Source organism: Botrytis cinerea, chromosome 8 (genome assembly GCF_000143535.2).
Source record: "Botrytis cinerea B05.10 chromosome 8, complete sequence".
Taxonomy (NCBI): Eukaryota; Fungi; Ascomycota; class Leotiomycetes; order Helotiales; family Sclerotiniaceae; genus Botrytis; species Botrytis cinerea.
The window spans coordinates 2,560,715-2,572,734 of record NC_037317.1 but is presented as its reverse complement, the minus strand read 5'-3'; the positions used below and the strand labels follow the sequence as shown (position 1 = coordinate 2,572,734).

The 12,020-nt window shown below is 41.1% G+C and overlaps 3 protein-coding genes across 4 annotated transcripts; all 3 read left to right on the top strand.

Moving 5' to 3' along the window:
• Positions 1–69: 69 nt before the first annotated feature.
• On the top strand, positions 70–2,211 carry BCIN_08g07000 (hypothetical protein). The gene is made up of 2 exons (XM_001549600.2): positions 70–288; positions 333–2,211. Exons 1-2 carry the CDS (start codon positions 213–215, stop codon positions 1,946–1,948), a joined length of 1,692 nt encoding a protein of 563 aa, XP_001549650.1. The 5' UTR covers positions 70–212; the 3' UTR covers positions 1,949–2,211.
• Positions 2,212–3,221: 1,010 nt separating this feature from the next.
• On the top strand, positions 3,222–9,794 carry BCIN_08g06990 (hypothetical protein). Of its 2 annotated transcripts, XM_024694815.1 has the most exons (8): positions 3,222–3,266; positions 3,356–3,588; positions 3,653–3,722; positions 3,778–3,934; positions 3,987–4,526; positions 4,578–4,684; positions 4,777–4,996; positions 5,091–9,794. In XM_024694815.1, exons 2-8 carry the CDS (start codon positions 3,486–3,488, stop codon positions 9,378–9,380), a joined length of 5,487 nt encoding a protein of 1,828 aa, XP_024550608.1. In that variant the 5' UTR covers positions 3,222–3,266; positions 3,356–3,485; the 3' UTR covers positions 9,381–9,794. The 2 variants fall into 2 exon arrangements, with proteins under 2 accessions (XP_024550608.1, XP_024550607.1); XM_024694814.1 differs by having other exon boundaries at positions 3,987–4,684.
• Positions 9,795–10,355: 561 nt separating this feature from the next.
• Positions 10,356–11,900, top strand: BCIN_08g06980 (hypothetical protein). The gene has a single exon (XM_001549602.2). The coding sequence runs from the start codon at positions 10,826–10,828 to the stop codon at positions 11,807–11,809; it is 984 nt and encodes a 327-aa protein (XP_001549652.2). The 5' UTR covers positions 10,356–10,825; the 3' UTR covers positions 11,810–11,900.
• Positions 11,901–12,020: the final 120 nt, after the last annotated feature.

Below are 12,020 nucleotides of genomic sequence, written 5' to 3'. Positions count from 1 at the left end.
CGCTGGATTCTGTTGGCCTTACAGCCTTGTGTTACAGCCTCACGACCATTTTAGCCTCACATATCATTTGAATGATGTTTTTGTATCAAGGGCATTCTTCCCAATGCGCCAGTTAGAGTTTTGATCTCACAACAACAAGAATTGATGATATACTAGGTAATGATATTATCTGGTAATTTATACGATCATACACGAATTTTGTGGCAAAAAATATGTTAAAATCCACCCACAAACCAGTCCTTCCACCTGCTTTACCACCGGGATGGACGGAGCACAAAGCTCCTACAGGTAAGAACTATGGGTTCCAGACATATCATAGCTAATATACAAAGGTCATTCTTACTACTATAATGCTGAAACAAAACAATCTACATATACGCGACCAGCACCAATAGTGGTACCACAACAACCTGTTCCAGATCCAGTCCAGAGCTTTCTTCAATATCAGTCTGCTGGGAATTCAATACCAAGTGCTGGGCCGAATTTCAACAGTGTTCCTTCCCGAGATCATGGACATAATCAAGGTGGCAGGGGTGGCTCACAGGGTCAACGAGGAGGTAGAGGTGGTCATGAACGTTCACGGGAGAATCGACCACAGCCAAATGACAAGCCAAAGTCGCGTTTTCCAATTCCAGGATGCGAACCTTGGATCCTTGTCCATACCAAATATGGAAGAAGGTTTGTCTACAACACCGAGAAGGATCAGAGTTTTTGGCGGATACCAGATAAGCTCAAGGATGGTATTTTGAAGCTGGATCAGTTAAGAATACAAGAAAAGGCAGATTCACTTTTGAAGGACCAAAATGCTGAAGCAGAGTCCAAAGTTTCTGGGCCTGCGCAAAGGCCAGCGATCAACGATATTGCTGCTGAGGTTTCGCATCCTGATGGAGATGACAGCTCTGAATATGAAGAAGTGGAGGTCACAGATGATGAAGGAGAAAATGATAACGTTGAAAATCCTTCGAAACGTCAACGAACCGAAGAACTTAATCCTGACGAACCTGTTGAGTTCAATGAAGACGATATCGCATACCAGCTCGCAGCCATGGGACAAGAATACGGATTAGATCCCGGAGAATATGATGATGGCAATATGGATGACTGGGAACCGGGCGCAGAGGGATTGGAATTGTCATTGGAAGATTCGGCGGCTCTTTTCAAAGATCTGCTCAATGACTTTGGTATAAATCCATACTGGCCGTGGGAGAAGTTGATTGAGGATGGGAAAATTGTGGAGGATACTCGTTATACCGCTCTTGCGAACACGAAATCGCGGCGGGAAGTATGGGACGAATGGTCAAAGGAAAAGATTGCACAACTTCGAGAGCTACGAGCAAAAGAAGAGAGGAAGGATCCAAAGATTCCATACTTGGCCTTCTTGCAAAAACACGCAACACCCAAATTATATTGGCCAGAGTTCAAACGGAAATACAAAAAGGAAGCGGAAATGAGAGACCCATCATTGTTAGACAAAGACCGGGAAAAGTTTTACAGGGAACACATCAATCGACTGAAACTCCCACAATTGAATCTTAAGTCTGATCTTTCCACGCTCCTGAAGTCTCAATCTTCATCTGCTTTGAACAACGCGACTCTTATCTCTCATTTGCCGGCAACGATCCTTGGGGACATACGATACATCTCACTGGATGCAGCTGTAAGAGATCCTCTGATCGAAGCTTTCATCACCACTTTACCGCCACCACCTGAAATAGCTGATGTAGAAGAGAGTGAGGAAATCACCAGGCAAAATTTGGAAAAGGAAAGAAGACAGAAGGCATTAGAGGAAAGAGAAAGAAGAGTAGCGGAAGAGAAACGGAAACAGCAAAGGGCTTTGGAGTTCGGAAAGGGCAGGCTAAGAGATGAAGAGGCGGAGATACAACGTGCTATGAATGTCTCCAAAAGAGCTCTCTTGGGACATTTGAACGGAGGGGATGTAGACAAGTAAAGTCAGAAACACTGAAATTTCAGACATCAGCCTCGAAATGCCGACACTACTTAATATTGATGGGTTTGGTCCAAACTATCATACACCAAAATCTTCTAAATTATCATCCGATGCTTGATACGTTGTTTCCTTTTCGGCTGTATGTACACATCCCAAGTCCACGATACCCTCCACAGTCAAATATTCGAATTATTGCTAGCTGTATCCCCTTTTATTGTTCTTATTTATGAAGTCAAGAATCACGACTGCTTTTGTAAGAGTCACCAATGCGATATGGTGACTTCGTTTGTTTTTCAGGAAAGGAACGCGATGCCATTTTTTGATCTTCGACTTAATGAGGTAGTTCCTTTGCTATTCACAGAAAATTTGTTGATACTCACGTTTATTTCATATTCCGCTTTCTCAATCATTTGTATCTCTTGTGGTCAATTGTATCGAAGAAGCTATTCCTGAGGCTTTGCTTTGGTAGATGATTTGATCGTCTTTCCTAAGCCAATAGAAGGTGATAGTAAAAAAACATACAATCCTTCCCTTTTTATACCAAGCACGTATCGATTGATTCTTCCCAAGCGGAATTTTTGCGTGTGTGGACGACAAGGCAGCTAATTTGGAAAAGCGCATCTCAGATTTTCATTGGAGTCAGGAATTCTGGTTTTACGCTCTGCGCCAAGTCAAGAGATTGTATCAGTATACTCTACCAAGTCTATCGGAGCTTGCCAGTATACTTTATCACCCAAGCCGCATTATGTATCTCATGTGGCGAGGTAATATGCGTCTGGTCTGGCTGGGCTATTTGGACATCTCTTGCCAATCACAGAAGAAAGTGATGGTTACATATAAGAGCTTCGTGCATCACTGGCAACGTATCAATTGCTACGGCGATTTCTGTTCATTCTGAATCATGATCAGTGTACAAGGACTTCAAATTTCGGAATGTTTTTGCACTTTGCATTTTCATAATTGCACACTGCGTATTGGTTCTTGCTGCCTAGACATTGATTTGTGCTTGTCCTTTCCAAGACCGTGTTTAGTTTTGCTCGACGCGACCTCGGAAGTACATCCAATAGCTGTCTGTTCAAACCAACCCTTGAATTCTGTGGCTAGACTAATTCCCGTGTCATTCGCTGACAACTTTCTACGAATCGTGCATGTAGATTGAGGCTGAGGCTGAGCATTCTCACATTCCCCACCTTCAATCATTTATCTTTGAGGACATCCTTTCTTTTCGTAATCTCTTGTTTGGTTCTTTCTATATTATTATTCTTGGTGTTGTGGAGTTATGAGACTGAGGAGGAATAAGTGCTGTTGAGAATTTGTGGTATGTCTCATATCTTTGATGGCCTAATAGCAAAGGAATTAATTGCCGCAGCAAGGCTGGCAGATTTTGACGATTGCTAATTTTTGAAGTCTCTGAAAATAAGTCCTCGATCACAAAATTCGTCCTTCGAGAATATATACAAGACCGTCCATACTTCAGCAATAAGACTGGGCGACTAGTGTCTATCTGCTAACCAGCTGTCTGGTTCAACAACTCACGATGATTGAAAATGGCAAGAGAGACTTTGAGGAAGATGAAGTGTCTCCTTCTGACGGTGAAAATGTTCATGCGCATATAGATAATGAAGATGGCGCCTCTCATGGTACGTTGACCTGCTGTGGCTCGCCTTGGAAATTTCTTGAATGATAATTTACTGACAAGTAAAGAGAGCAAGAAGCCCCGTAAAGCATATCAGTACAGTCACGCAACGGTCAAAACCGGCTGTAACAGTTGCAAGTATGCTATTTCAAGTCAATACCTGCAGAACGCCATGATTAATATGCAATGATAGAACCAGACGAGTTAAATGCGATGAAACAAAGCCTGCTTGCATGAGATGTCAAAATTTTGGACGTGTCTGCGATGGATATCCAGCTTTTAATGAGCGATGGAAGCCAGAAACCCAAATGATAGCTGTCTCAACGTCCGTCTTGCCTACATATCAAGAGGTACATAACTATAATTCAGTTTGTTGATTGAGAAATATATTGACAGTTCTAGAATTCAAATCCCGAGGCATTTCATCTCTTACGAAACATTGATCATGTACCACAAAACGACCCTATGGAGAGAACCTTTCCTCCATCTGAAGAAACATGGTACGAATGGGAGAGTCCTTTGATGAAGCTACCATCAATCAACGAGTTGCCTGAAGGATCTCCAATGAACGATTCTCGTCCACCAGTTCCTCTTGTGAACAGGAGTTCTTGGGAATCCACCCACATACCTCAAGATGGTGCTTCTTCTACATCACAAAACGCACAAGCAACTGACTTTGAGACTTTGGAATCGACTTCCTCCTATGACAATATTTCACGGATAGATAATCCATTACAAGAAACATCAAATAAATGGGATACAAATTCACTTGATACATTTAGTGATCTTTGGATGCCCTTTACGAAACAAGAAATCCCACAATATGATCTTTCACAATCATCTAAAGCGGACATGAGATGGGATAACATCGGTTCAGAACACGAATTTGATAAAGTTATTCGACGGCGAGATAGACAGGCTTATGAAAGAGAACATGTCAAAGTCAATAAGGAGAATATCTCATCCTCCTTGAATACAGCTAACATCATGAAGAAGCCTATCCCCCCCGAAAAATTCGAACGCACCTTGGCATTGTATAGCGAGTTTCGGATGGAAGAAAAGAGGGCTTGTTCCTCCTCGACTCCAAACAATGATTTTATGTAAGTTCGTGAATTACCACCTAAGAAAAATCTCATAACGTAATCCTATTAATTATTATTTTGGCTAAAGATCTTGTTTTCGAAATTTACAGGCTAAATGAGTCACCCTTTTTCGATAAAACCTCGGACTATTCTTCGGTGGCGTCGCTTGACAGTTCCAGTATAGCATCCGTAATATCTAGGCCAGGAAGCGCCCAAAGTAACGTCATATCACAAAGACGTAGAAAAAGGTTCAGCCCTCTGGCGAAACGAAAGACTGCTTTTCTTCGGTATCTGGGAGCCTGTCAAAATTGCCGGGCTCGCAACATTAAGGTATGTCATTGATCTTAATTTCCTTACTAACTTTTTCTCCTTGCTCGCATTCCCAGTTTAGTATTCTTAAGTTGTCTAACTACGTCTCTTTTAGTGTTCTTTAGATCATCATGATCTTGAAGCCGTTGAAATTGCCTACCAAAATGCAAGCCTTGATGGTAAATCAACAACAGATCATCGTGAGGAAGAGCTCATCTCAAAATGGCACATGGGACACATCAACAACAACAAAGACTTCAAAAAGTCAAACGATACATTGAAGTATATATCCGGCGATAAGACTACTTTGAACCCCACACATTATTCGAATAACTCTGCTCTCATCCCAGCTTTTACTGGCGGTCCAGGTTCTCTCTCAGATGCTCTGCTTCAAGATCATCAACCGTTTGACCGCAGCAATAATTCCACGATTTTGACCGATAAGGAGTGTGAAATTGGTTCCCCCAACGTCCCTCCTATTGATACTGACGAAAGTGATTCAAAAATTTGGAAATATAATGATTTTATCACACAGCCTCGCCCACATGCAATATCTTCAGACAATATATTCAATAACATTGAATACCTTGATAATCAAATGATGAATCAACAAAATTCCCTAGTATACACCACTAACGAACTAGAAATGTACTCTAGTGATGGTCCATTGCCAACAACTTCCCAGGGTCCTGATGTTCCCGAAATTGTTCAAAACTCTCAGGAGCGATTGAGCTTTCTCGAGCAATTCAGTGGAACACTTGAGCCACCAAAAGATTCTAATTTTCTATTTCATCCTCCCTATCTAGTCATGCCACTGTACCCGGAGATGGAACACAACAGGAGATTTTCAACGGAACTTAAAGGAGATCGAAACACAAATGACTGGGACTTGCAATCAATCAGATCCATTAACACATATCGAGATAGTGGACTGGGTTCGAGCCTACCATCCCAAGGATCTGATTCAATCACTCAAGAACTCCCTCAAGCAGCAAAAGAAGAGATTTTAACAATCATCCGCACCGATTCCGAGTTCCAGTTGAGTCTTTCGAACATTGCTTCCAAGATTTCCAAACCACGATTCATTCGGAACATTCGACGATTACTTCAATTTTTTATTCTTGACCTCCGAAAAACCGTTACCGATACTCGAGAAAAGGATGCCGTTAACATCCTTGAACGACATGCACTATGGTTTGCAACTAGGCTTTTTGACTTTTCAAATCCTAATAGAGATTCAGACTCACTTACCATGGCTTCATATTTGGACCAGCAAATCGATAAAAGGTTGCTTCTTGAGCAATACTTGGCATCGAGTCTGGGCACTAAGCTAAGTGAAGCTCAAATAAGAGACGGGGCGGAGAAAATAGATGCTTCCGCAATGGAAGTTGACGATTTAATCGATATTGATTACTCAAATTTTCCAAATGTGGAACACATCAAGCAATTCATCAGCGGAGGCTCGGCTTTTGAAGTTCTGCGACTCAACACATCTCAATTTGCAAGAAATGAGTTGCCAGACCCTTCCTCGGAAAATACAAGGCTCCATATTGATCAACAGACCTCCTCTCACCTCAAAGCCAACCGCATCAGTAATTTTCAACAATTTAGATTGATCTTGGCAAAGCAAGCGAGAATTGTGTTAATTATTCAAAGATTTCTCAAACTGATGAGAGTTCATTCAATTGTTCATTCATATTCTGCTGTGTACCAAGAAAAGCCCGGTGTCCTCGAAATTGTATCAAATCCTTTTGATAACAATTCGTCGAATGAAACTTCAGAAACAACCCCAGATATATCGATCACTACATCTGGTGATATCGAGTCTGACACAAGCGGCACAGACTACGATTCTGACGACCTTCCGGATGATCCAGAACTTTCCGCTTCGGCAGAAGAACGAATAACAAACCCAAAGGCTTATTTTGAGAAATTAGAATCCTTGGAACTGCGAATGTTCAGCAATTCAGGACTTTTTATCCATAAAACTGGCGATTCTACAGGTCCAGCCCAGGATGAAGCATTACTTTGCCTTCCGAAATCAGAGCACTATAAGTGTCATACTGATTCTCTTTTGGATATCATTAAATCTTCAGGGTCTGGGCTTCTTCTAGAATTTCTTGTCTGTCATAACAGAGCCTACAGAGCTGGTGATAATCTGACCACGCTCCAAGAGCATGGCTATTGTGCGAAGCATATCTCTATGTTAGTACAAGATCAGCAGAGAGCTGAAGTCGTGAGAGTTATTCAAATTGAGATACAAACTATATTAGATTTGGTGGAAGTTTTCAAAAATTTCATGGGTCTATTACTGGCTAGTTTCACTTCCGGTTCATTTTACAACACCTCAACTACGGACGAGCTCGATCGACTAATCAAAGAATCTGGCGACTCGTCAAATCTAACCCAGAAATGCCTTGAAGTCCTGGATATAATATCAATCTCATCATCAAATGATATGTGGAGCCGGCCATTAAACGGCTTCGTTTGGCAACTTACAACTCAAGTCATTGAACTAGCAATTTTATCATACGCTGGCGCTCATATTCAACCTTTCGATACAGAGTTGATGGAGAAGGGTATCCCATCATTCCATCTTCCACAGCAGTTCAAGTATCACGATAATACTCTAAATCGATTTGAAGGTCCGTCCTTCTCAACTTTAGGTGGATTAGGTGTCAAAATATGCCGTCGACAATTACAATGTATGGACAGGTTCTTAGGAAGGAAGCAGCCATGGGTTTTCCATCCCTTCAATCATGGTTCTCCTGATCCCAGGATACGCTTGTTTCTATCGTCAACAATCGAGGCTCTAACAGATCTTTGGGGTCCGTCTTGGAAAATTATGAAAAGCTCCTTGACAAATGAGATCAAGCAATATGATATCGGGAATGGTGCAATCATTCCATGGAAAACTCGAGAAGCCGGGAATGACACCCATCTGATCCCTTTGAACTCAGAAGTCTTTTGTCACTGGATACCATTCAGGAGTTGGAACGAAGATGAAGTTGAGGTAAACCAGGAACTGTTACCGAGACAATATCTTTTATCTTCCGACATTTTATTGATTGGTGCACCCACCGATTATGGTCTTGTCGTCAATAAAAAGTGTATTCCATCTCCCGAACGCATTTTACAAATCAAAAGTCGATTGTCGGATCAACAAGCTCTTCGCCAGCCCAATACTTCTCGTGCTAGGCGATATGTCGATTCACATGCGATTCAGATACAGGGAAGTGCTATGGGATTTATCTCTGGATCAGGCCAAGTAACTTACAAGCGGAGAATTGGGCACACAATGAAGGATTCTTTAGTGGAGCGATGGCGACATGGTTTACGAAATCCCGTCGACCTTGAAGCCTTTTCTGGAGTTGAGGTATCTCTCTGTTCACGTAATGCTCGACGTCGAAGACTACTAAATATTCTTGCGTCTGATACTATGATTAATTATCTTCATGCCATTTCCTTCACATGGGATAAAGGGGTCTGCGAAGCTTCATACTTCAAAGCATTACGCTGTCCAAAGTCATTTCGAAAATTTTGGAAAGCACATAAAGATTGGCAGACAAACATTGGTGATGCAATTTCCAAATGCTTGGATGCGCTAGAAGAAACAGGCATTGATGAGGACAATCAAGAATTAAGTGCTTTTTGGGTTGAATCTTTTGATACAGAGGGAGATTCAGATGGGGAGGATGATGACAATTCTGTTGGACAGCCCGACTTGACTAAAGATAACGCTACTGGCGGCGGTATTCAATCGGTAGTACAAAATAGCATTGCCAGCGGACTTCCAACCCCACCAAATAGTTTAGTTTCATTGGACTTGGACAAATTTTTTGAGGAATGGGTCGTTACATTATTTCGATCCGAACATACATGGACAGGATTTTTAGAGGACTCTGAAGAATCATCAACCATGGTAGTTGTTGGAAAGGAATGTCTTGATTTTCACGACCAAGATGGCTTCGGACGCTGTTGTTTCCTTGCAGCGAAAACCAAAGGATACTCTGTTCTACAAACCTCACTACAAATTAATGAATCACTTCTTTCCAATTGTTCGGCAAAGCTTAAACAAGAAAAAGTTGACAGTTGTAAGACTGTTTGGAATGCACAAGAATTGAAGAGGGGAACCACATTTTGTTTGGGTAATCATGGAACACTAGAAGTTATATCTGGGTCTTCAAAATTATGTCCAACGGTAGTAGAGTGGAAGGGAGTAAAAGGTGGAAAAACTGTTGGAGGGATATTGAAAGAGGTAAAAAATGTAGGTGTTAACGAAAATTTACTTGGAAAGGGCACCGAGAAACATCACAAAGAGTTTATAAGGGGATGTTGGAAAGTTAAGCCATTGCCAGTTTTGGTAATGAGTAAAAGTACAAAGGTTAGATTTGGGAAAGATTAGATGATGGAAGGTCATGTCGCCATATACATTTTTGATACCTCTTCCTATCTCTCACACCAATGTCGAGGTATCATTTTCATTCTCCATTACCTTTCATTTTCTTTTTGCCCGAATGCAATGTCATCTCTTCATCAACAATCATTCCATCTTTTCCACATTAGGTCTCTTTACGGCCTCCCTCCCTTTAAACAACAATTCTATGCCTCGCCTTTTTTTCATCTCCTGAACGATAATCTAAAGTCTCGTAGAAAGCCCTTCTACTTCCTCGTCTCTATGTATACCATCGTTAATCACCATTATTCGCTGTCCTTGGAAATCCTGATAGATAATTGATTAAGTTTTTTTTTGCGAACAATGCAATATTTGCGACGTGTTCTCCATTATTAAAGTTAAGTAATCCAGCTTTTTCGGCCAGAAGAAGTCAGCTAAACAGCAGCAGAGCTACTTTGAACATCAAGAAGGACTTGGAGATTTTCTCTTGGGTATCAGAAATTCATTGAAGCGTCTGCGTATGTAGCCTAATATTGTCGACATATGCTGGTGTATTAGATTATTTACCAGCACAGTTACTTTATGGCCTACATCTTATACATTGTTTGAGGTTATGAGCCGAAGTCTGTACTGTCAAAGATTCTTTATATCTGATATTCTACCCGAATCATATTCGTGAATTCACTATTCGAAGAGTCAGAGGGTCAAATCCACACAAAAGAAATTGTGAGTAACTATTATCATTCCTATGACCATCCGCACAGATTCAGCTTCACCTGATTATCAGATTGTTCTGGTGGGCTCTTAACTCCTTATTATTAAGATCTCTGGTAAATGTCAGGTTGGCACAAATATATTTTCGATAAACAAGACTTTTGTGCCTTCTTAACTTACAACAAACTTACAACCTACATGCATAGAATGACTCTTCATTTCACTATTCTTTCTTACATTGTGGTCGCCGGTCACTTATAATAAGTTCTTGAACCTTTTCGATTGAACTTCCTTCCAAAAATTTCAGCAGAGATTCAAGGTACTCTGATATATCGAAGCCTCGAAGAGCATATAATTATCAAACGCCAGTTAGAATTTTATAGATCTCTCGATACTCTATATATCTACTTCGAAGTTGCTTGCACATACGTCGCAGCACAAGAGAATCGATATATTACATCGCTTCGAATATGCCATTGTTTCATGGTATCTATTCTTCGTCAGCTCCAAAAGATATCGAAATTACCATATGCAACTCATTGACGGGAAATCATGCGACTAAATACAAAGTTTCTCAAACATCACTATGGCATCATCCCTCACTCCCAGAAATTCGACCATTCTCTCTCGATCTCCATATCCTAATCGACGATAAGCAAAATCTACGGTACTACATCCTTTTACCTCCACCCAACCAGGAATCATTCAACACTTCTCATTTGCCAACTGTGTCTAGTGTCATGCCAATCCGTCGCTGTGACGGAAAGGCTGTCATTGAAAAAGTCCACAATGCTTTCGGGATTCAAAAGTTAAGGGATTTTACAAGTGGATTATGCTATACCATTCTCACAGCTCGTTTCGCACCTGATGTTCCAATCAAAGTTACCGCTTCCTTTGCAGCTACTTCTTCAAAGTTTACGAACACAACGCCGTACATAATACGACCGGCCATTGAGTTACCTCGAATATTAGCAAGTGGCGATATATACCCTATCGAATACGGATCTCACTCTCTCCACGTTGCACCCTACGATATGCAATTCACAAAAGTTTGCAGTGAAATCTATGGCTGGTACATGTACAGCTGGCCTTGGCTTTTGAATGGTGGTGCGCAGAAATCTGTACGTATGAAAGCACAAAAGGATTGTCAAATACTAGCTCAACAATGCCGTTGGAGAATTGGAGGATGGTTACTTGATCAACAAATTCAGGAATTTTATTGTCCTAATGGATTGTCTTTTCCAGAATCTTCAGATGATTGGGGTGTAACAGCTTGTCACTCCAGCGATAAGCCAATCATATCTGCGAATCCAAATGATTACATTGAAGGGTCATGGATCATGGATGGTCTTTACAAACGAGCCCGTATTGCACTTCGTCGTAAATATCTGATGGAATTTCCATGGTTTGAACTCTCAAGCTTAAAGCGCAAAGTGGAATATGATATCGGATTTTTGCACATGGCATGGCAATTGGTGGGCTACCCATATATGCAAAGTAATAACGAGGAGAATATTCATGTCGAAACACTGCAAGATAAGGAGATAATACAATTTCATAACGCGGATGTATATGATTTGGTGAGGCGTTGGCCGGAGGAGGATGAGAGTGTAGGAAAGAAAGAAAGATTGCAGAGGAGGATAGAAAAGCAACGTCCACATATCAATGTGGATGTTAATGCTATGCCTCAAAGCTGGAGAGATTTGATGAGCCTTGATGAATAGTATTTTTTATCATTCCTCATTAGAAGTTTCATAAAGCATGGAGTTTTTGGTATCAAGCTTTGGGTAGCGACTTGAATTACATGAAGTATCAGGCGACGACACAGCAGATAAAGAGACGTCGTGAGTTTGAAACAATTAGAGGTTAAATTGAAGGTCAAATTGGAGGAATTAATCAGGGTAAAGCGCAGGAAAATATGGTACACTATGGAAC